At 45.5% G+C, this 22987-nt stretch overlaps 1 protein-coding gene across 4 annotated transcripts in view; it reads right to left on the bottom strand.

Annotated features, from left to right (window-relative positions):
• Positions 1–22465, bottom strand: part of MTMR2 (myotubularin related protein 2) — a 65900-nt gene extending 43435 nt beyond the window's left edge. The window contains exons 1-3 of one of the 4 annotated variants that reach the window (XM_055701692.1): positions 22276–22426; positions 17671–17741; positions 14371–14572 (exon numbers count right to left, since the gene is read on the bottom strand). In XM_055701692.1, the coding sequence (XP_055557667.1) occupies positions 14371–14438 (68 nt within the window). In that variant the 5' untranslated portion in view covers positions 14439–14572; positions 17671–17741; positions 22276–22426. Of the gene's footprint in view, positions 1–14370; positions 14573–17670; positions 17742–22275 lie in introns of all 4 variants that reach the window. The other 3 variants (XM_055701694.1, XM_055701693.1, XM_055701691.1) reach the window with 3 other exon arrangements.
• Between the last annotated feature and the right edge of the window lie 522 nt (positions 22466–22987).

Here is a 22987-nt window from a genome sequence, read left to right on the forward strand (position 1 = left end):
GCTGCTGGTAAACAGCCACAGAAAGGCCAAAACGTTCCATTTTTATTTCTACGGAGTTTGGCAAAGTAGTGCATAGGCAGTATTAAAAGCATGAAGGACTACGGCAAAATTGGACTCTTGCTGGGAGTTAGTCCTTCCTCTCCAAGGATTAAAGAGTGTTGGCAACTCTTTCATCCTACGAAGTAGAACTTCGAAATGGAACATTTGGGAACAGTAAAAAAAATATTTAAAATAAATGATACTGTTGTGCCAACTGAATAGCACAATCCCACTGAATGCATTTGCTGTACAAGGTTCAACAGCTAATCACTCAGCTTTCCAGCTCGCTCAACTCTTGTGGTGTTGCCAGGTAAACTCACGTAATTTTGGATGGCCAGTGGCACTTGTGCACACAACGCTGCTCACATTGCAGCTGCCCCGGAGTCTCCGTCACAGGCAGAAAATAATCTTACGCTAAAATAACAAGAACTGAATCTGCAAAGTCTCCTGTTCTTATGGATCAAAGGGCCCCACACATACACTGAAGCTGAGTACAGTTTCACATTACAACAAAATTGATATGAAGTGTACGCTGCTGGAGAACGGGCTGCTCACGTTCCCCTCTCTTCCTCCTCCTCCTCCTCTCAACCTGGGCTGCACACCGCTGCCATCTCCATTGCTCTGGATGAGCATCAAGGGATGCACGGTTCAATTTGCTCATCTGCTGGGGCAATAAACTATTAATAAACATGAAGAGAGTCTTCTGTTGGATAACAGGGCTGATTGGATTAATTATATGGCCATATAAATCATCAGACGCAGCACACGAAGAGGGAGGGCATCTGCATCTGGAGACGATGAGGAAGGCTGAGAGCACTTCTGCGCACAGCAGCCTGCAGGCATGCTAAATTAGGCTTAGCACTAAACCACATTTTTACATTACTTTACTTAAATGAGCTCAGACCACTGGATGTATTCCCTTGAAACTCCTTTCAGCCTGGTTTCTGCACGGTCAGCCTCCATCGCCCAAGCATTCACCCTTGTGTTTGCACCTGTTTGATTAATTTGATTTTTAAAAGCATTTAATAAAAAATAAAATCACATTTGATTTAACTGTTCCACAAAGCAACACCAGTTTACTGTACAGCAGCCCCATAAGGAGAAGGTACTTAAAAGTTACCAACAAAGGGCAAGCAGATACTGTAGATGCCTTTATCACTGGGTAACAACTGACTCCTGTCCCTGGGTGCCCACAGTGACTTCTCCCACCCCAGCTCCAGCCGGGGGAGCCAGAGGCTCAGCAGAAGCCTCCAGAAGCCATGCCTTCCAGCTCCCTCCCCTTTTTCAGAGCCCAGAATTCAGTGTATTTAAAAAGCATTTTAAAGGTCAGCAACTCTGCTGAGTTTACAATCATTTAGCACAGGTATAAACAATTAAGCAAGAGGCACACGGCAGCTAATCTGGCCCCCGTGCACCATGTGGGACAGCTTACTCACCCAGCAACAAACGCCAGAACACTGAGAACAGAAGCCTATTAGTAGGTACGTTTGCATCAATAATTTCACATCCTTTAGTCACAGAAAAGGGAGCTGGAAAGACTGGAAAGATTTAATGAAGCATGCCAGTGTCTCCTAGCCCCCCAGCTAGCACAAGCTACACCCAAACAACTCTGGAGACCTGGCTGTCTAACCTGCTCTTAGCAGCTCCCAGGGAGGGAGAGTGCTAGAACAAAAGGACCAAAATTTCACCAGCTTTTCTGCTTACACCACTTGTCTGCCCTCATACATTCCCACTGTCTACCTAACACACGAGCAGCAATTATCTAACCATTGTAGACCAAAGATTTCTATGAAATTGTTAATTAATTGCACTTCGGCAGGCTAAGGGGCAAACTGCCGGGGGGGGGGGGGGGGGGGGGGGGGCGGGGCTGGAAGAGGAGAAACATAATCCACAGCACGTCTGAGCTGTGAAAGTGTTTTGTGTTTGTTGATCACGCTTAGCTTCAAGTGGGTTTTAATGAAGGAAAGCATTTGCATTTTTAGAAGTGGATTTTAAAAAGCTCCCTGCACCAGCATCCCTCTGCTCCTGCAGAAACCGCTGGTGAAGCCTCCTCCCAGCAACAGCAGCACAAGCTTTTGCGAAGCACCGCCTGCACATACAGCAAACAATACTGCCTGGATTGTGCAGCTCTGCACAGTATGCATAGGTTGCATATGTTTGGCTCGCTGCCTCTCTTCTCCTCATCCATCATTTATAGGGAGCTGAGATAGAACGAAAGAGCAGGCAACCAAAAGGCCGCTGCCTTGCGGCTCCCTCCTCTTATCGTTGTCAGGCAGTTGCACAGCTCCAGCGCTGCTGCTTAGCAAACTAATTAACCTGATGTCCCTGCATGCACATGAGAAGTTTATTAGCTTCAGTGGTTTCGACAATCTTGAGCTCTCCTCTGCTGCCAACGCAAAAGGAAAGATGCTCAAACCATGCAGTTTCATATGCCTCTGGGCTGGGGACAGCAGGAAAGCATCCTGGGGCCAACACACAAACTCGGAGTGAGGAGACCAGAGCTCACTCCATGCTTTGGCACCAGCCCTTCTGCATCATCTTGGGCAAACCATTAATTCCTGCTTCTGTCATGGCTTCTGCGCTTTATCCCAGCTTTCACCAATGTAAAGTTAAAGCTGTCTCATACAATACTTGGGGCAGCATGACAAGGTACCTGTGGTATCGGTCTACAACGCTGAGGACACCTCCTCACAGGCACATCGCCCCAACAGCTGCCTTTCACCACCTGAGGGATGGCAAGGGCATGACAGTCAGACATTGACCACTGGGTACAGGGACACCTGACAAACATCTGAAAGCACAGGCAGGTTTAACCAGATTTTAACAAGGGTTGAAAATCACTAGAGCAGTGCCAGCCACTGCTAGCTGAAGGTCTGGTTCAATACAACTTGAATGTGCAAAATAATGATATTATCTCTGAATGTAATTAAGGTTCTAGGAAACAACATATACACGGTTCACAAAATACTTTGAGTTCTTCCTACGGGAAAGAAAGCAAGTGCAGATGTTCCTGTGAGGAACCAGTGAAGACCAAGGACCTCCTGGAGCACTTCTCTTCCCATGCTTCAGGCCCAGGCTCCGCATCATCCTTGCTGATGAATGTCTGTGTTAAGTATGAAAAGAGACCCCTACAATTAAAAAGCACCTTCAGGAAAAGCACCTAATTCTTGTGACTGCCATCTCCATTTACTTCTTTCCTCCCTCCCCATGCAGAAGCAGGAAACAGATTTAGGATGCAATTAACACCAATCTATGTCTTTTATCTTAGCAATTATTTTTATTATTTAAATGTATTTCTTATGGCCAGATTTTGAGTGATAAATGAGTCCAAATGAGAGCTGTCTCTTGCAAGGTATCTGCACACAGTATTAACCCCTTGGCTATATGGAATTACATACATGCAGCAAGAGAATTGCAATGGAAACAAAGCACAATGACTCAACTCCTGATGGTGTTCATTGTTATTATTAGGACTATCCCACAACATGCCAGATGGTTTTCAAACGTAATTCAGACTCAGACAGATGCCCTCTGGTGATTCTTGTTCAGGCAATTGAAAGGTATTACTGCATTTATAGCAGAATTGAAGGTATGCTAGTGTGCTTAGCTTAAACTGTCAACAAAGATGTAAAGAAGCTGTGAACAGAAGTGTCTGAGACATGCAAACTTATCCTGTTAAATTACGAAGGTGCAAGGGAAATATTTTGGAGGAAAGCAGTGATAAAGTCCTAAGCCAGTCATCCAAAGCAATCTCTACTCTCGGCCCCCTGCAATGTAAAAAAATGTGATGGGTAAGACAGTCAAGGAAAAGAAATAAAAACTTGTAGTTGCCATTCTGTTTTGCCAAGGGTTACAGAAAGAGTTTGACTACGAAGTTATTGCTTTCCTAGTGTAAAGAAGAAACATTCCCTGGAAGAAGAAAGCACAAATACAGCTTCTGTAGAGAGTGATTTCACCACGTCAGGGTTCCAGCCCAACACAGTGAACTCGGGTCAGGTAGAAGGTAAGTACAAAGTTGCCAGGGAAGTGCCAGAATCAAAGCATGAAGCCCCACAGCTTTAACCTGATGCAGAAAAATGCACTATTTGTGCAGGACCGAGTTATCCTCCCTGCATCCTTACCCCTATTGCAGGGAATTTAATATAAAATTCTTTGCACTCGAAACCTGAGGTATTTTACTTCCCTATCTCCACTCTCCAAAAGAAAGAAAAACTCCTAGGAGATCTCTACAAAGACTTTTCTGTGAACATCAGGCTTAAGTATGCCCACACTATACAATCTCTACATAACCTCTTCTCTTAGGCTGTGTGGCCCAAGAAGAAAGTCACAACCACCAACTTCATGTATCACATAAAACTGCACAACAACATCTGGCAAAACTTGAGACAGAAAGCCATGACATTAATATGAGAGGTGATCTGGCTAAACCACCACAGCTTGTAATTGCTGAGAATGGTTATTTCTGAGCAAGATCTTAGAGGTGAGCTTCTTTTGGTTGTGCAAGAACGTAAAAAATATACACATACGACCCTTTCCAAAGAGAAGAAACAATCCTATGCAGAAAGGAACCAGGTACCAGGAACCCTGGAAGCGTTCAAGGAAAGATTGGATGGGGCTTTGAGCAACCATGGTCTAGTGGCAGGTGTCCCTGCCCATGGCAGGGGGCGGGGAACAAGATTATCTTTAAGGTCTCTTCCAACCCAAACCATTCTATGTGTTGCAAATCCCTGAGAAAGCACCGTTAATTTTTGAAGACAGCTGTTCAGACTTTGGGAAGTAAGGAAGAGACCTTTGCCTTGCTTGCAGAATAAGATATGGGTTCAGGAAAAAAGCAACGCAAACAAAACAAACCAACAAACACCAAAAAAAAGCCAGAGGCAACAACAACAACAAAAATCAAGTTGATTCCTAAAGTTCCCCTCCTAAACCCTAAGTGGGAACCTGCATATGAGTTTAACACCCAGAACTCTGCGAAACACCAATGGGACAGGAGGGAAACACACCTCTGGAAAATATGCCAATTACAGCATACGCATAGGGCTTGAGGACACCTATTTTTTGTACCAATGTCTTAAAATACTAACCTGGCTCACTCCTATAAATAACACAACCAAAATGCAGTAAGTAATGATAAAGTCACATGTCCAGCACATTCTTTGTGAATATTCCTTCCCTGCCAGTAAAAGTAGCTGCTCCACTGCTTGCAAAGGTGTGCCAGTTACTCAGACGCTAACTGGCATGAGTGGCTCACACCCCTTCTTCTGTATCAAACTGAATGTTTCATTTCAATAGTCACTGAACTGACACAGAAAACAGGCGATAAAATGCACCACTCAGTGATACAGTTTCAGACACAGAGGTCATCAATGAGAAAAACACTGCAAAGGGCAAATTTCCATTTCCTCTCTTCCTGTTTTTTTTAAAGTTACTCATTATGTACATTCCTAGAAATTAATCAAGGTGAAAACTGCACATTAATGATGACTACTGGCAAATACAAGCTTGGAAGCTTCAGATGCTAAGAGAGCAGGATCCAAGTGGTTTAAATGTACAGCAGGGCCACAAATAGAAGCACCTGCAGCACTGGGGCACTGCTCTTGGAAGTATAATATCACAGAGGTTTTGAGCACTCCCCACTCAAACTCAAGCTGAGAACTCTCCCTCCTCAATACTTTCAATGCTCCTGTTCCGTTCAGAGAAGGAAAAAGAAATACTGAAAAACCTTCTGGGTCACATCAGAGCAGAGGGAGACAAACCAGTGCTTGTTCCCCATGAATATGACTTTGTCCTAGCTAATACTGGCTAACTGGCCTAGGAAATCCAGCTGCTGCCCACATCAGGCTCTCCCATTTACAGCAGCTCTCTGTGGATCTGTGCTAAAGCTAAGTAGTCCTCTTAGTCCTTATCTGCATACACCTGAAGAGTACTCAGAAGTTCCTCATACACCCCTCTCTGGGCAAGCAGTGGAAAGCACGGCTGGCATCTGACCAAACCTGGGCCTTGCAGGAGGAGCTGGACACCGTGTGCTGGCTTCCACTCCGCCACGGGGCTGCAACCAGCTCTGCTGCTGTGAATTAAGTTTTAGCATCCTAACACCATCTCACCCAGGGCAGGAAACCTACAGTGCTTGGCATGCACATGCCCATAACAGGCAACCTCTCTTCCAAAGAGCTTACATGGACAGACAAAGGAGTAGTATCTCCAGCAAGCAGTGACTCGATCTTAATTCTTCACAGTGAAATAGAAAATCAGAACAGCATTATACTATTTAGACAAGTACAAAGGAAACTACCTATAGCATACCTGAGATGCATCCTTACCCCTTCTGAACACCCTCTTTTTTAGGCACACACAGGACCAACAATTACTAGATTCCAGAAGTACATGGAACTCACAGTTTTTCTAAACATCTGAAGATCCCACTTTAGCATCCGCTTGACCTGTTACAATATGGGGGGGGAGAAGCCATAAACAAGCATGCTTTTGAAGTAAAGAAAAGCACCAACTGCCAGGCTTCCTCCGGCATTCAGAGGAGGCAGGCAGTTACATAATATAATAATGTACCCTCTCCATTCAAAACGGCCAGCAATGTCAGAGCTTAACGACAGCTTAAAGAGAAGTCATTTCAGCAAACAAATCCTTGTGCATGTGTGTGACAGACCTAAAACAGCCCCCCATGCCACTTGCCTGAACGAAAAAGATTCACTTCTGTTGCCAAGCAAAGTCGGGTCTCAGTCTGACTTCAATATTCCAAGGGAGGAAAATGTCATTTTTTAAAAGTTGATCCTTCTAAGTAGCATCCTGAGCTGAATATATAGTACATGTTTTCCCATGAGCCATAAAGAGAATGTCCTCTATTTTGACCGTGAACAAGCTTTTCTAGGAATGCAAATTTTGCTCTCAATAGTTACACAATACACTACAGTGTCACAAGCACCGTTCATGCTCCATTAGTCATTCTTTTATTGTTTTTTTTAAACAGAAATTCACAAAAGGCCTACAGTGTGTGTAGAGCACTTGCTAAACAATAGGCTGATTGTTTAAAATATTTGCAAGATTCCGAGAATAGAAGGCCAACACCCAAAGACAAACCAATATGCAGCACGTAATTAATAACAGTGAACAGCCCACAGTACCATGCTTTCATGAGTCAAACAATCCAGAAGGTAAAAAACAGGAAGAACAGAAGCCATCAGAGCCTGAACCAATATCCTCTGATCAGCACATGGAAGGTAACAACAAAGTGATCTGTACTCATGAGAGAAGCAAAAGGGGGGTTTGGTTTCTAACAAGCTCCAGGCTATATGGGATGGTGCTCAGTTACAAGGAGGGAAACAAGAAAAAAAACTTTTTTTTTTTTTTCAAGAAGTTGTTAGACATCTGCGGGGAACTGACATTTTACCTCTGTTTCACCAACTAAATTTCAGCCCATACCTAGAGTCCAAAATTAGTTACTATCTCCCGAAAGCAGGCTGATAATCTAGTACTTTGGTCTGATTCCAGTTCCTAATGGAAATGTTTGGCTTATGAAATCCATCCCTAGCACAAGCACCTTTGCTTGCAGCATCAGGAGTTTGGGCAGTGAGCAAGTTGTAAGGCAAACAACCCACCTCCTCCAGGTGAGACACGACGGAAAGGCAGCCCAGTCATTCTGGCTCTGCTCTAGGGCTTGGGGAAAAGGTTTGACAGTTTTCCCACAGATGCTGTGCACGTTTGGGCCTGTTCTCCAAACCTTCGGGGTTTCCAATCACCAGGACAGACCCTTAGCACTGAAAATAAATTAAGACTCTAAGGTGAAGCGTGGTTCAAAACACAACCCTGCTTACTGTCCACATAAATAAGGTTGCCTGTTAAAACAGCGCTCCCACCCGCTCATCTCTGTGCCGTCCTACACATTAGGTTATTGCTATGCCTTTCAGGATCTTTGGCATGGTTCAGAAGGAGCTAGAGTCTTTGTTTTCAAATATAAAATGCTGAAGAAGGCAGGACTGAACTAGAAGTAAAGAAGATCTGACCACCCCACGCAGAGAAAACAGTATATCTAGGTCAAGAAAACATGGCTGAGGGAGAGAAGTTCCAGCACCTGAGGCTTCAGATGGTTGAAGAAGTGCTGCACAGTGACAGAGACAGCCATTAGGAAGATCACTGATTGACGGGATGTCTGGCCATGACGAATCAGCACGTGTCCTGACCTGCAGCTTCCTCCCCAAAACAGCCCAGGCAGCAGCCTGGGCAGACCACAGCCAAGGGGCTCTCCATGTAGCATGACTGCCTTCAGCAAAAAGGCAACTCAAGAATCCAAATGGAAGTGTTTCCTGGTGCTACATGATCTCGCCTGTCTCAGCTCTGCCTGTGGAAGAAGCCGATTCCAGGGCTCAGGACGTTTTGTGGCAGAGAAGTAAGAGACCTGGGTGGTACTGCTATCTCCTACAGCAGAGCAAGCTCGGATTTACCACTGCACCCCACAGGAGAAAGAGGGCTGGCAACATCTAACAGTTTCCACAGGTACTTTGAATGTAGCCAAAAGTAATGATGGAAATCTTACATACAATTCAAAACCACTCTTGCAGTTTACCAGTATTTACGTTTACCATATAAACTTCCATCCCCTACCTTTGAAATACACTAAGCCAGAGAAAACAATACAAGTAAAATATTGTCAGGATTTTGATGCAAATTCAGACAGTCCCATGGTAAGTTGCAATAACAGCTCTAGAGTCTGAGAGCAAGGAGAAGCAGAAAAAATGGAAATCAACGCAGGATATGAAAACTTTTGTTTGCTTGTTAATTTTATTTATATTTTTCTTTAGAAAAAAACTATTAACTTTATCAAGGAAAGAAACAGAAATAATACCTACATTACTAAGTATTCACCTTAGGACAGAAAGGGGAACTGGAAAAAAAAAAACCGATGTAACTTCTCTTTTGCTATATATATTCTGGCAGTGCCTTAATTTCTAGTTGTATATGAAGAACAAATTATGTAGTTTAACCAAACATATGCATACTTCCCACAGTTCATGTGTCGTCTCAATCTTTCCTTTGATTCCTACCTATTTCCCTATTTAAAACACATAACACATATAGTTAATTCTGATTTTCTTTCAAAAACACACACCACAACCCCCTCACCCCAATAAACCAAACACCCACAGGAATTTAAAATACCCACGATTCACTCATCAATGACATTATTTGTTCCATCCTGGAACAAGAAGGGGGAAAAATATGTAAATACAACCAATCTGGAGAGTCTTACATCACCTAGCAAAACTGACGTGGTATAACAACTTAATAAGCTTTCACAGACACTGAGCACCTGCATGATCTGCCTGACTTGACTCAAAAAGGGACTGGGAACACCTCTATTCTGTTGGCAGCCAGCCCCTGCATGAAATTGGCCCCTAGCAAAATCTCAAGGCTAAAGTAAATCAAGTGTTCAATAACTCGGGGGCTTTATTTCCAGAAATTCAAGCTAAGACAACACAGGATGTTTTCCGAAACACTGAGCACCTCTACCTTGTCACAACTTCCAGAGTGTCCAGCATCTTTGAAGACTGTGGTCCATCAAAGTCCCCAGGTTCAACACTCATACCTGGACCAGGCTTCCCCACAAACTCAGTCCTGTCTGTTGGCCAAATACAAAGCCCAGTTTCCAAAGTGCTCAGCAGCCATTGATTTCTATATGGCCCAGGTTTGTCCAAGGGCTCTGCACATTCATTCACCCCACGGGCCAGCTGTAGGATACCTGTTGAAAACAAACATCTTTCAAATTCTTCCATCTTACAATGATATGAGGCACATTAAGCTCACAAGCTCCTCTGAAGATTTTCTGTACATCAGTTCTCAGGCATCCAAAATGAGGGCTAACCTCCTACCACCACCCACAGCGACTTCCTCCTGCCACTTCTGCTTCCTCACTCAGACATCAGTGTATACAAAAAACCAAAGTAACTCAAAGAGGAGGATGATCAATAGGTCTGAATGGTTTGGCTGCAAGTGTCTATGCTCCCACTTAGTCAATGGAAACCCAGACAATGGAGTGTGGATGAAAATTCAGCTCTCCCGGAGTGGACACTTCAACTGTATCACTTGCGGAATGTATTGACTCTGCTGAGGAAGTGTTACTTCCCTACTTCATATCGAGATACGGCAATCTGAACTAGATCATGACCTGGGTTCCAGATTAGCGTCTTGGGACAGAGAAGTTTGTATTTTTGTTTTCAACTGAACGCAGCCTTTTGTGGACACCAAAGAAAGCACAGGGAAAGAAGGAAATGCAAAAATGAGAGAATATAAGGTATTTCTAACTTGAGAGAAGCCTCGTCCAAGAGAATCTGCACATATTCATGACATCTTTCTCATCTAGGTATTCCCTTATGTTGAAAAAGGAATAAGCTTTTTCTGTAATGGAAAAAACCTGACACTGTGTCCCTTCCCATCTCCGTCTTTGTTGAAATACAAAACTTGTTGTAAGTTATTACTTCCACACCTCTGTCAAACATGGCTAAAGTTGTCCAAATGTTACAAAAACGATTAGTGGACAAACTAGACAGATATACACATCTTCATGAAGAAATTGAGTTTAGGAATCCAGACTACAAATCTCTGCTCTCTCCGCAGTTGCGAACAGATTTAGTTAATATGTAAAAAAGAGGAATGCCACAAGAAATAACTATTTCCTTTTTTGTAGCGGAGAACAATCCAAGCTCAATGCACTTTTTGACCCTACCACAACAATGGGGAGGGAGTTCTGTGTAGGTGGTCACATCTGAGTTACTCACTGTAGGCTCTCCTTACAGTCATTAGGGAGGACTGAGATTACTCACTCTTCCCCACTGTCAACAAAAAGAAACCCAGAGACTAGCAGGGACCTGTATGAGTCCAGTGAGATAAGACAGATCTCATCCAGGGTGCCTGCATTTTTCTTCATGCAAGGCAAAAGCATGTGGAATCTAGAATCGGAATATGTTTTAGCAAAAAAAAGGGATTAAAGATGTCCCTCCATGGTGCTGAAGGCAGCACTGATCAGCAGAAGCTGTACCCCAGCAGATGCAGATGGTAACAAGGGACAGGCCAAGACTGCTCTGCTGGCAAAAGCCCTGAGCACATCCACAAAGTCCCATCACACTCTTCTCACCCTGGCATTTAGTGACCATTCTGGTAGCGTGCTTCTTCACCTTTAAGGAAAAAGACTTGGGAAGCACTCTCTCATGAGGTGTGGAGGCTCATTTTCAGCGCTGAAGTGGAATGTCCATTCTTAGACTGAGGACACAACCTGAATTTTCAAGAACAGCCTACTCCAAGTCAATTTGGGTAAAATGCAAGATGAAAATTCCACATTTTTCATTTCTTTATCAGAGGTGTTCTACTTACAAATGAGATGCTGATCAGTTTTGATTTGTTAAAGTATCCCATCTGCTGCTTAAACCAATCTCTACTCTGATGACTGATTTTGACAGTCATCCTTCAGCAGCTCATCTCCGGTACTACAGGTTTCAGTGACCTGCCCCTACCTTTACCATCTGCTTTCCACAACAGCCACACAGCCCCTATAATCTTCCACATGTAACCAATTTATTCACTGGCTCCAGCTCCTTCATGGGCAGATTTAGCTGAAACAGTTGATGAGGCTAGTCCTACTACCTATCTGTGCAATTTTTCTCATCAAGACGACCACCATCTTATAGTAAAGATACCCAATGAAATCAACAATAGAATTCATTAACACAGCAATAAAAATAGGAAAACTGCTTTACTTTCACTAAAGGCAGGAGGTATGAATGAGGCTGTGGTTCAGGAGCTCAGTAATTCAGACATTAGCGCTTTTTGTGCCACAGGAAATAAAAACAAACCACCACTTTGCTCACAAATCACTATGCGATGATCAGTTGTATATTCACTCCACCAGTTAACTTTTGTTCAGAGAAATATAGATGGATTAAACTTTACCCCTGTCATTGCTCTTCATAGGCCATAAGCTTTGTAGTGAATTTTCAAGGCCTCAGGACTGAGGTTTGTTACTCTTGCTTTGCCTGAACTTTTCTTGGCCTGCTTGTAGCTTTGTTTTACTTGGTTTAGTTGTGACTGCAATTTCTGTAATTGGCCAGGTGTTTGTATCTACTTTGTTTTATTTTTATTTGTGTGTGGTACAACCACAGTTTAGCACTGGGAGCAGTAACAAGGAGTTATTCTATAAAGAATGAGATATTCACCATTAACATAATGACTTTGTATAGAGAAATACAACAGCCTGGTACAATAGCAGAGGCCTGCAGAAGTGGAGACACAGGATGTGGCATAGAAGAGTACAGGCACAGGATAAGAAGAGATGAGGCACAGGCTTCACACTGGAGACCACAGCTATAAACAACTCACCAATGGCCAGTTAAAGAAAAGCAGACCTGGAGCTGGACAAAACTGGTTTTAGGGGTAACAAAGAAAAGGAAATAGTGCCTAATACTCATAAAAGCAACCATACATAGCAAAAAACAGATGTAATGTGGAATTGCAATCAATGAAGAAAGAGATAGCTGTAAAGTTGTTTTACATAACATACTGAAACAATCTTTTGGCAAAACTCAAACAAAAGGAAGTTTACGGAATGTGGAAAAAGGGACAGGCCATTTGGAAAGAATATAGGAACACTGTTAGAACATGCAAGGAGATGATGAGGAAGGCTAAGGTCCATTTGGAATTAAATCTGGCAAGGGAGGTCAGGGACAACAAGGGCTTCTTCAAATACATCAGCAGTACAAGGATGACTAGGCAAAACATGGGCCCACTGCTGAATGAGGTGGGTGCCCTGGTGACAAAGGACACTGAGAAGGCAGAGTTACTGAATGCCTTGTTTGCTTCAGGCTTCACTGCCCAGGCCGACCCTGAGGTTTCCCAGACCCTGGAGGCAAAAGGGAAAGTCTGCAGAAAGGAAGACTTTCCCTTGGTCAAGGAGGATCACGTTAGAGATCACTTAAGCAAACCTGACACCCACAAATCCATGGGCCCTGATAGGATGTGCCCCTGAGGGAGCTGGCAGATGTTATTGCCAAGTCACCCTCCATCATCTTTGGAAGGTCATGGAGGACAGGAGAGGTGCCTGAGGACTGGAGGAAAGCCAATGCCACTCCAGTCTTCAAAAAGGGTGAGGAGGAGGAGCCAGGAAACTACGGGCCGGTCAGCCTCACCCCCATCCCTGGAAAGGTGATGGAACAGCTCATCCTGGAGGTCATCTCAAAGCATGTGGAGGAAAAGAAGGTCATCTGGAGCAGTCAACATTCACCAAGAGGAAATCATGCCTGATCAACCTGACAGCCTTCTACGATGGAATGACTGGCTGGGCAGATGATGGGAGAGCAGTGGATGTTGTCTACCTTGACCTCAGCCAGGCTTCTGACAAAGTCTCCCATAACACCCCCACAGGCAGGCTCAAGCAGTGTGGGTTAGATGAGTGGACAGTGAGGTGGACTGAGAAGTGGCCGAATGGCAGAGCTCACAGGGCTGCGATCAGCAGTGCAGAGTCAAACTGGAGGCCTGTAGCTCACAGTGCTCCCCAGGGGTCACTGCTGGATCCAGTCCTTTTCCACTGATTCATCAATGACCTGGATGAAGGGACAGAGTGTGCCCTCAGCAAGGCTGCTGATGTTACAAAACTGGGAGGAGTGGCTGGTTCACCAGAAGGCCACACTGCCATTCAGCAAAACCTGGGCAGGCTGGAAAGCTGGGCAGAGAGGAACTTCATGAAATTCAAAGGCAAGTGTAAGGTCCTGCACGTGGGAAGGAATGACCCCGTGTACCAGTACAGGCTAGGGGTTGACAGGCTGACCTGCTGGAAGGCAGCTCTGTGGAAAAGTACCTAGGAATTCTGGTGGGCAGCAAGTTGCCCATGAGCCAGCAGCGTGCCCTTGTGGCCAAGATGGCCAGTGGGATCCTGGGGTGCCTCAGGAGGAGCATGGCCAGCAGGTGAAGGGAGGTGACCATGACCCTTCCCTTCTACTCTGCCCTGGTGAGGCTGCACCTGGAGTGCTGTGTCCAGTTCTGGGCTCCCCAGTTCCAGAGAGACAGGGAACTACTGGGGAGGGACCAGTGGAGGCTACAGAGATGATGAGGGGACTGGAGCATCTCCCTTTTGAGGAAAGGCTGAGAGAGCTGGGGCTGTTCAGCCTGGAGAAGTCTCAGAGGAGATCTTATCAACATCTACAAATATCTTAAGGGTGAGTATCAAGAGGATGGGGCCAGGCTCTTTTCAGTGGTGCCCAGTGACAGGCCAAGGGGCAATGGGCACAAACTGCAACGCAACAAGTTCCATCTGAGTATGAGGAAGAACTTCATTACCTTGAGGGTGACGGAGCCCTGGAACAGGCTGCCCAGAGAGGCTGGGGAGTCTCCTTCTCTGAAGACATGCAAAACCTGCCTGGACATGACTCTGTGCAACCCGCTCTGGGTGACCCTGCTTTAGCAGAGAGTTGGTCTAGATGATCTCCAGAGGTCCCTTCTGACCCTGACCATTCTGTGACTCTGTGATCCCAGGTGGATCCTACAGTAAGGAAAGAAGAAATCATCAACATGAACCTCATAATTCCCCCAGCAAAGGACTCCTGATGCTGACAACTCACTGTAACACCCACCACCGCCAGAACAAAACCAGTAACCTTGGGACCCACAGGAGTAGGGGAGGGGTGAGCATAACACCAGGAAGTGGGGTAGAAACTAAGAACTGTACATACGGCAGTTTTAACTGCATTAGTATTATTCCTTTTCTGTAATCATTGCATCTGGGCTAATAATGATTAACCTCTCAAAATGTCAGTTACACTAACAATAAATTCTTTTCTATATAAAGATATGATGCCTTTTTGCCTGTGAACAGGATTTTAAGTGTAACACTTTGTACCGCCATGTAGTCTCTTTGTATCACAGTAAATAAATCCAGATTAAAATGCTGTTTTATTCTAAACAGGTGTTGCCCATCCTCCCAGAGGAAAAAAAAAAACAAAAAAAAAACAACCACCAAAAAACCCAACCCAACCCAACCGCATAAACGTGTGTTTTCTAACTAGTTCAGCAGAAATATGATCACATACCCACACCTGACCCAGATCAAATTCGAATCATTGCATGACCTAACATCAATGGTTCTGGAGCCATGGCCAGAAGACTACAAAAAGGCTAGATCTGTAAAGTGGGAGCATTTGTAAAGAGCTAACAAAATGACTAGAACATCACCTTGAAGGCATTTTGGACTCAAAACCTGCTAACACTTCCTCTTCATTAAATATATCAGGGTTTAGAAAGCAATGGAAAAGAATTCGTGGAGCAGGCAGGCAAGAGAGAAGCAAGGAAAAGAGGTACCTTGAAATTACTGGAAAATTACTGACTGAGAACGTTGTCTGGCAAAAGAAACCACAGATGGTAGGAAAAGGAAAAATAAGTACTCAAAAAGTTCCACTGATATTTTGTTGTTGTTTTTCACTGATTTTTTTCTTCAATTAGTTCCCAGTTACTGGGGCTATAAAAGAGCCAGATGTTTTTTAGTTAAAAATGAAGACAGGCACAATTACTGTGACAACGTCTCTTCTGTATTCTCACTTCCCTGGGTTATCCCAAACACCTCTACAAACTACGCATTTCATTATCTTGCTGTCACCCTCTTCTTCATGGTGGAATGGGCTTCCCATGGACAAATAACAAGACCACTTTTTTCATGTCCCATTTTACAACTACAGCTTGTATGTAACACCTTACAATGACCTCTGGAAGGTTCTGATGCATTTCTAATGTATGCTTGCTGGGTTTTTTCCTCAGCTAAGCTTTCTGGTATCATAAGCCCTTTGGCATATGGATCAGGTCTCTTTTTATAATGGCTGATACCCTCAGCACTGAAAAACCAGTAACAGTAAAGCAGGTAATCAGGAAAAGATTCATGAAAAAGCAGCTGTGGACTATCGATTCTGCTGAGCCATTCAAGAGGTGTTACGACCTTTCCAAATGCACGTTTTGTCTTTGTACATGAGCTATAAAAGAATTAGTAAAGGAAGGGAGACGATAAAACATCAAAAATAGATAACAAAATACGTGTGAGATGGGTGTTAACCTATAACTGAAGTCATAGCAGGAGTACCAACACGTAACAGATAGAAACTGTGTAATTAGACATCGCCAGGTCACCCTCAGTCCTAAAATACAAGTTCCACAATTGGGTTTCTGCGGTAAATAGCCTGTAGTTAAAGAACTACGTGTACAACCCAAAACTGTCTAGCGAATAGACTGTTAGTCAGCATAACATTACTATCTCCCTTCGGCAAAGGCAATGCTTGATGGGACCCAAGAGAGTCATGTTCTGAGCCTAGCTTTACTCCTCAGCAGCTGTCAGATCTTGCCTCATCTTTCCACAGCAGTTTTTCATCTCATCCTTAGACTTTCTTGCTCTTCGCCCAATCTCTCAGCAAGGAGTCTCAGCACTCAACTGCACATCCAAGAGCTTAGTAAAATTACCCGCCAGGCATTAGTAGTCCTGGCTTAGGCACATCTAAATAGTTGGTCCCTGGCTCTTCAACCCAGAAATCATCACCTTCACCCAGAAATCATCACCTTCTGTACCTGGATAGTAGCTAGAGCTGTGGCACCTCAAATTCCTGTGAGGCCTTTAAACAGCAATATAACTTCAATCACAATACAGGAAACAGGAAAATGTCAATTGTATTTTATATTCTCAAATGGAAAATATAAATAAAAAACAAACACATACACTTTTATGAACGGTCAGAACCAGGACAAAGAGGTGTGTGCGCCTGACTGAGGAAAACTTCTAAGACTGAAGGTCTCACACTCCAAGAGAAATAGGAATGGTTTCTGCTGAACGCAGAAGCAGAAATGTGCATGCCAAAGATGGCTACTAAAAACAATTCCCAAGTCCTTCAAAGGTAATGGTTTCTCTTCACAAGTGCGCTGCATAAATTAAAAGCTCTGAAGTCTTCTTGACTGAATGTTATTTTGATTATTTTCTGCCCCAAATCCTCAGACTCTAACAAAAGATTCTCCTCACTTTACAAACTTATGTGCAGGCAAAAATGCTCTTTATCTTCACAATATACAGTACATGAAAAAGCTATCTCAGAATGGACTTCAGTTGCAAATAAGTGTTATAAATTAATCACATGTTAAAATTAATGATAATGAGCCTGTCTGGAGTTGCTAATTGCTTCTAGGCATAGTGTTAAGTTTCTCAAATGCAAAAACCAGTTCATTATCAACACTCAGCCAGCAACATACTTGCCTTTAATGGTAACAACTCGAGAAACCCTGCTTCACACATATAAGAAATCAAATGCAAGAAGTGCTCTCAAAGCTGATGAGGAAAATGACAGCTACTCACATTTCACTGAAGACCAGAACTGGCAAAAATCTTCCCTTTCAAATTCTAACTTCAATGACTCATCACAAAACAACTCAATCAGCAAAGCTCACACATCTGGTAGCAATGTGGTGCTAGCAAGCGCTCCTCAGCCAACAACTTACAGACACAACTCCTTCCAGCATCACTCTCACCCATGGGGAAAGAATTCCTTCAATGGAGCCTTAAATCAGACCAGGTACTGACAGAAGCTTATTTGAGACGAAGGGAGGAGTTCATACCTCACGGAGCTATTGCTTCAACAGACCTTGCTGCACTGATTTACACAGAGTTTGTATTTTCAGAGTTATCCCTGCAAACATAAAGACAAGGAGCATGATTATTCTCATATGCTTCAGTAAAAATGCAATGCACAGAAACCACTGCGTCTGCAGAGCTCTGTGGATGATAACCACCAGTAGAGAGGTGGCAACAAGCAACGAGAAAGTGGTAACATCAAACACTGCTACAGTCATGCTGGCAGGAAACATCTGCCCACTGCCTTATCTCTTTCTTTCATTTTATACCGAGGTTGAAATATCACTGACATCTCCTACAGCAGTTTCTTCGCAGTAAAATCACCTCCACACTTCTGCACAGGAAATACAAATTTACCTTCAACAGATCTGACAGAAAGCCACTTAGATATCTTACTAGACTGTTGTTCAGACTGGACTGCAATATGCTTTTTCAGGTAACATTTCAGAGGAATACAAAGATATATACATTCATTCAGAAACTACAGCACACAATCAAGCTGACTGCATGACCAAAATGCCTAATCACTTTTAACAAAAAGTTAAAAAAACTTAACACAAAGTGTAAAAGATCTCAAGTTTGACATCACCTTTTTCCTAAAGTGATGTGTTCTGCTAAAGTCATACATGGCTATGTCTGGCTTTCCTTTCATGAAATGAAAGATTACAGTAGAATTTTGTTGGCTGCTACTTAGAATTCCAAAGGTCTGAGGGTCCATATGCAACTTCAAATTTAAAAAACAAAAAAACCCCACCAACACCCAACCCACAACTCCACCTACAAATTCATTTTAAAGGTGGTCTTTGAAGAAGTCTCACTAAATAGCACAGCTGAAATGTGTCTATCACTCACTCAGCCAGGATCCCCAGGCCATTTTATAGATGCAAAACCAGTCCGTAACACTGAGTAAAGCTTGCTTTTCTGGACATAACCATACTGTAGCTCATCAAACATTAGAATCAGTGTTTTACCTCACTCCCTTTTTCTGTCTCACGCGTTGTTCCTGACCTGACACAGCAGACACACAATCGCTCCTTGCAAGCTGCTAATTAAATACCACTGCAGCTCTTTATGAGTAGTTGGCTCTTGGTCATCTGTCTTCCAAGAGAACAGGATGCAAGGGGAAGGTCCATATTAAAAACTGAGCTCTGGAAAACAGAGAGCTGCAGAGTCCAGTGCTGCGCCACCCAAACCTAGCACTGGGTGAGACGGCTTAGACTTGAAAAGCAAAAAAGCTGTTTCAGCACAACTACGAGGGCAGCTGAGTTAATGAGCTGTGATCTGCTCATTTGAAACTAACTCAGTATTTCCAATAAAGCTGGGGATTTTTTACCATGTGCAAACCACTGTACTGTGAGTCTCACAAATAACTTTTCAAACAATTTTCTCGTAGGGACAGAAAGCAGGTAACATTTGTTCAGTCATTCCCATATCTTAACTCGTGAACCACAGGTATTGCACATGACTAAGGTCTATTAAAACATCACAGCAATGATCATTGCCGTATCTCATGTGCATTATTAAGAAAAATAAACATGTATGTTCTTTAAAGCACTTACTCATGTGAGCAACCTTACATGTAAGTAAACTCTATCAAGCATGTCTTTTTGAGGAGTTAGATCTTAAAGTATCTCTAGAAACGCACCACTTTTTCAAGCTGCAGTTGAGACAATTCAAATAACGCGTTGCTGTGTATATTTAATACTAGCACCTTTCCAGGTCTTCTAAATCTCGCATAAAACAATTCAGTCAACTACAACTCAGTCAGGCTTACATTGCTAGGTAACTGTGAATCTAGGATGACTGACCTTCTACTCATTTTTCCTGTTGTTCCTTTTAAATAAAACAGATTATAAAAACTGATGACAGCACCCTCACGATTCATTGTGCTCCTCACATCAGCCCCCAACCTTTTCTTTATAAACAAAATCACTTAGTGAAAATGTGTCACATCTCTATAGTCACAGGTTAACAATTCAGTTCTTCAAGCTATTAGACAACAATCACAGCTATGAAAAGATGTATGTTTCAATGTATACAAGTAGTCTCATTAGCTTCAGAGGTATTATTCTGATACATAAAATCAGACTGCAGTGCAACTTTAATAAAAAAGATATCTTAAAATAAATTGCATCTACAATTGGATCTACAGTCCAATTCATAGGAAAATTATTTATTTGTGCATAAGTATCACTAGATTTGCAGGGAAAGCTGGTAATAAACATTCTGAAGGCCATCAAGCATCTCTCATTACAAAAGCCTTATTTTATTTTCTTACAATTTTGCCCTAATCTTAACCATTTTAACTAAAAAGTTTCACAGCATACACCATCTCAGGATGAGGTGTTTTTTTTATTACTAACTGCAAATTAAAAACATCTATTTCCAACACGTGGCTAAAGAAAAATATATTTTGTTTGGAATACATTAAAAAAAATTGGCTAGCTTTCTTCTATGAGTTCTAGATGCTGGAGCAGAGACTTGAAATTCTGAAAGCTTTTGGATAAGCTTTTTTATAACCCAAGAAATCCTGTTCAAGTCTGGGCTTCTTCATGGCTTGGAGGACACAGCCTTGTGCATGCTCAACAAAAAGATTTACCATCTCAACTTCCCATTTATCATCTCAACTTCCCAATGGTTCCATCTGTACAAGGCATGCTGCTGAACAGGACTTTCCTTGTAACCATTGGCTCCTCTGAGGAAAGCTCTTTTGTGTCCATAGGCCTGTGCCTCTTACAGTAACTGACCTCCAGATGCATCCAAGTTGCCTGAGTTGATGCAGAAGGAAAAAACCAGTACTTTGGGTCAGTTAGGTAAGGGGGAAAGAGGCCTGTAGGCATCTGGCAGGGCTCAGGTAAACTGCACAAGGAAACCCAAGTGCAAACTGGATATTGCCTGTCTGGGAAGCAGCTCTGTGGCAAAGGCCTTGCGGGTGCCTACGGGGGTAAAACCGAGCACGGGAGCACAGCAGCTCCCACTGGCAACAAAGAGGCCACCAGCACCCTGGGCTGTAAGAACCGAGGCAAAGCCAGGAGATCCAGGGAAGAATCCCCCTCTACTCATCACTCATTAGGGCGCTTCTGGAATATTGCATCCAGGTTTTAGCCCCGCAGTGCTGGACAGACACTGGTGAGCTGGAGGGAGTTCAGGCAAGTGCCACCTGGATGGTGCGGCTGAAGCACCTGCCTGTGAGGGGAGGCTGGGGAAGCCTGGAGCAGAGACTGCTTCAGGGGACCAAAACAGCCCCAGTGCCCACATGGAAAGTATCCAGGAAACGGCAACGGGCTGCCCAGAGAGGCTGAGCAGTCTCCATGCCTGTAGCCTTTCAAGACCAGACTGGGTAATAAAAGTCACAAGCAGTCTGACCTGCACCTCCCAGCCGCAGGACCCCCAAGGCCTTTCCCACAGAGCTGCTCCCCGGGCAGGCAATGCCCAGTTTGCACTCGGGTTTCTTTATTCTTGACTCCTTCGTGACTCCTCATCTTTATTTCACCTTCCATCATCAAATTATTCTGTCCTCTGCTCTCTGTTGGTTTCCTTGTGCAGTTTACCTGCGCCTGCCAGATGCCTCCAGGCCTCTTTCCCCTCGACCTAACCAGACTGAGGGATGGTGAGATCCCTTCAGCCTGTCACCCCGTGATCCGGGCATGGCCAGGGCAGCCAGAGTGGCACAGAACAACTTTCAGCCATCAGGTCACCCCGCTCCCAGGCCCTACCACAAAACCCAGGGCCTCCCATGCCACCAACCCTGTCCATCAGCCAACGTCCTCCCTTGCTACCTTACCACGCTCCCCTGCATCCAATGTACAGCCCAAGCAAGACGCGCTTTCCAGCCACAAACTTCAGACTTCGCCGGTAGCCTGTGAAGGGTGGCAGGCACAGGAATGCCTCCTTTCAGCTTCTGTGGCTTAAAGCCCTTGCACGTTACCCGCATCGCATTAAAAGTCATTCAGATTGCAAAACCAAGCTCTCAGAAAAAGCCATGAGGACAAAACCACAAACGCTCAACACACCCCAGGGAATTTGGAACTGGCAAAGTGCAGGGCCAGGCCTAGCTGGGAACAGCAGCGCTCAGGAAGGTGCCTAGCAAACGTGGTGCCCTACCCTGCCCTTCCAGCAAAAGCTCACCTGTGCTGTGGGCTGCCTAAGTCCATTCACTGCACGTACCAGAGGCAGGTCACACAGCTTTGGTGATTCAGAGAGCTTTTATCAGAAGGCTGCTGGGGGTGGCACCTCCTGCTCTGACTAGACGCCTGCGAAAGAAGCCGGCCGGGCCGCAGCGGAGCGGTGCCCACGCCCGCCAGCGTGCGCCGCCGCCACGAAGCCGCACCAAGCGCGGGGACAGCGCCCGTGGGGCAACGCCAACGCCTCCTGCCCACGGAAGGAGAAAATGGCACCAGCTCCATCCCCTCGGCTGCCTTTTCCCTGCCGACCCCTCTCGGCCCTCTGCCTCTCCCCCCGCGCCTGGCGACGGCTCCGGACTGACGAGGGGCCCCTCAAGCGGCCGAGCTCCGCAGCGGGGCGGCAGCGGCAGCCCGGCCCGGCACCCCGCGGGCGGCGGCGGGGGGCGATGGCGCGGCGGCCGTTACCTGGAGAGGGAGTCGCCGCTGGGCGGCCGCGCCGCCGCCCGCCCGGCGCCGAGGCTCTCGCAGCTGGAGCTCTCCTCCATGCCGGGCGGCGGGGCGGCCCCGGGGCGGGCAGCTGTCAGCCGAGCGGCGGGCGCCCGGCGGGGCGGGAAGCGGCCATGTTGGCCCGGCGTGCCGCGCGGGGAGGGCGGGCTGAGGCGGGGCGGCGGCAGGGGGCCGAGCCCGCCGGCCGCGGGGAAGGGAGCGGCAGCGGCGGGGCCTGCCCGGGCTGCCTTGCCCTCGGCCCGCAAGCCTGGCAGGCGGGGAGAGGGGCAGGGGCACCGTGCGGCCCAGCCCCTTCCCCAGGCCGAGGGGCTCGGGGCCGAGCCGCCGGAGGGAGAGGGAGGGGGCGGGGGCTGCGTTCTGCCTCCCCTCGGCGCGCCCCGCTCCCTTCCCTCAGCGTGAGCCCGGCCGGGGTCCGGCGCCGCGCGTCCCTCCGGCAAAGGGGGCGAGACGAGACGGACGGGGGCCGCCAGCCAGCGAGTGGCGGTATTTGCTCATGCGGGTGGGGAATCGGCCAGGATCTCCCTTTCTGGCCTCAAAAACCACAGGAAAGCGGCAGGTTCCCTCTCCGGGGCACCGCGATCGTTCCTTGGAGCAAGGAAACGGTCTCTCTCAAGGATCCCCCTTGATCTTATTTGAGTTGGGCTGGGCAGCTAGAGGCCCTGCTGAGACC

Source organism: Falco cherrug, chromosome 2, assembly GCF_023634085.1.
Source record: "Falco cherrug isolate bFalChe1 chromosome 2, bFalChe1.pri, whole genome shotgun sequence".
Taxonomy (NCBI): Eukaryota; Metazoa; Chordata; class Aves; order Falconiformes; family Falconidae; genus Falco; species Falco cherrug.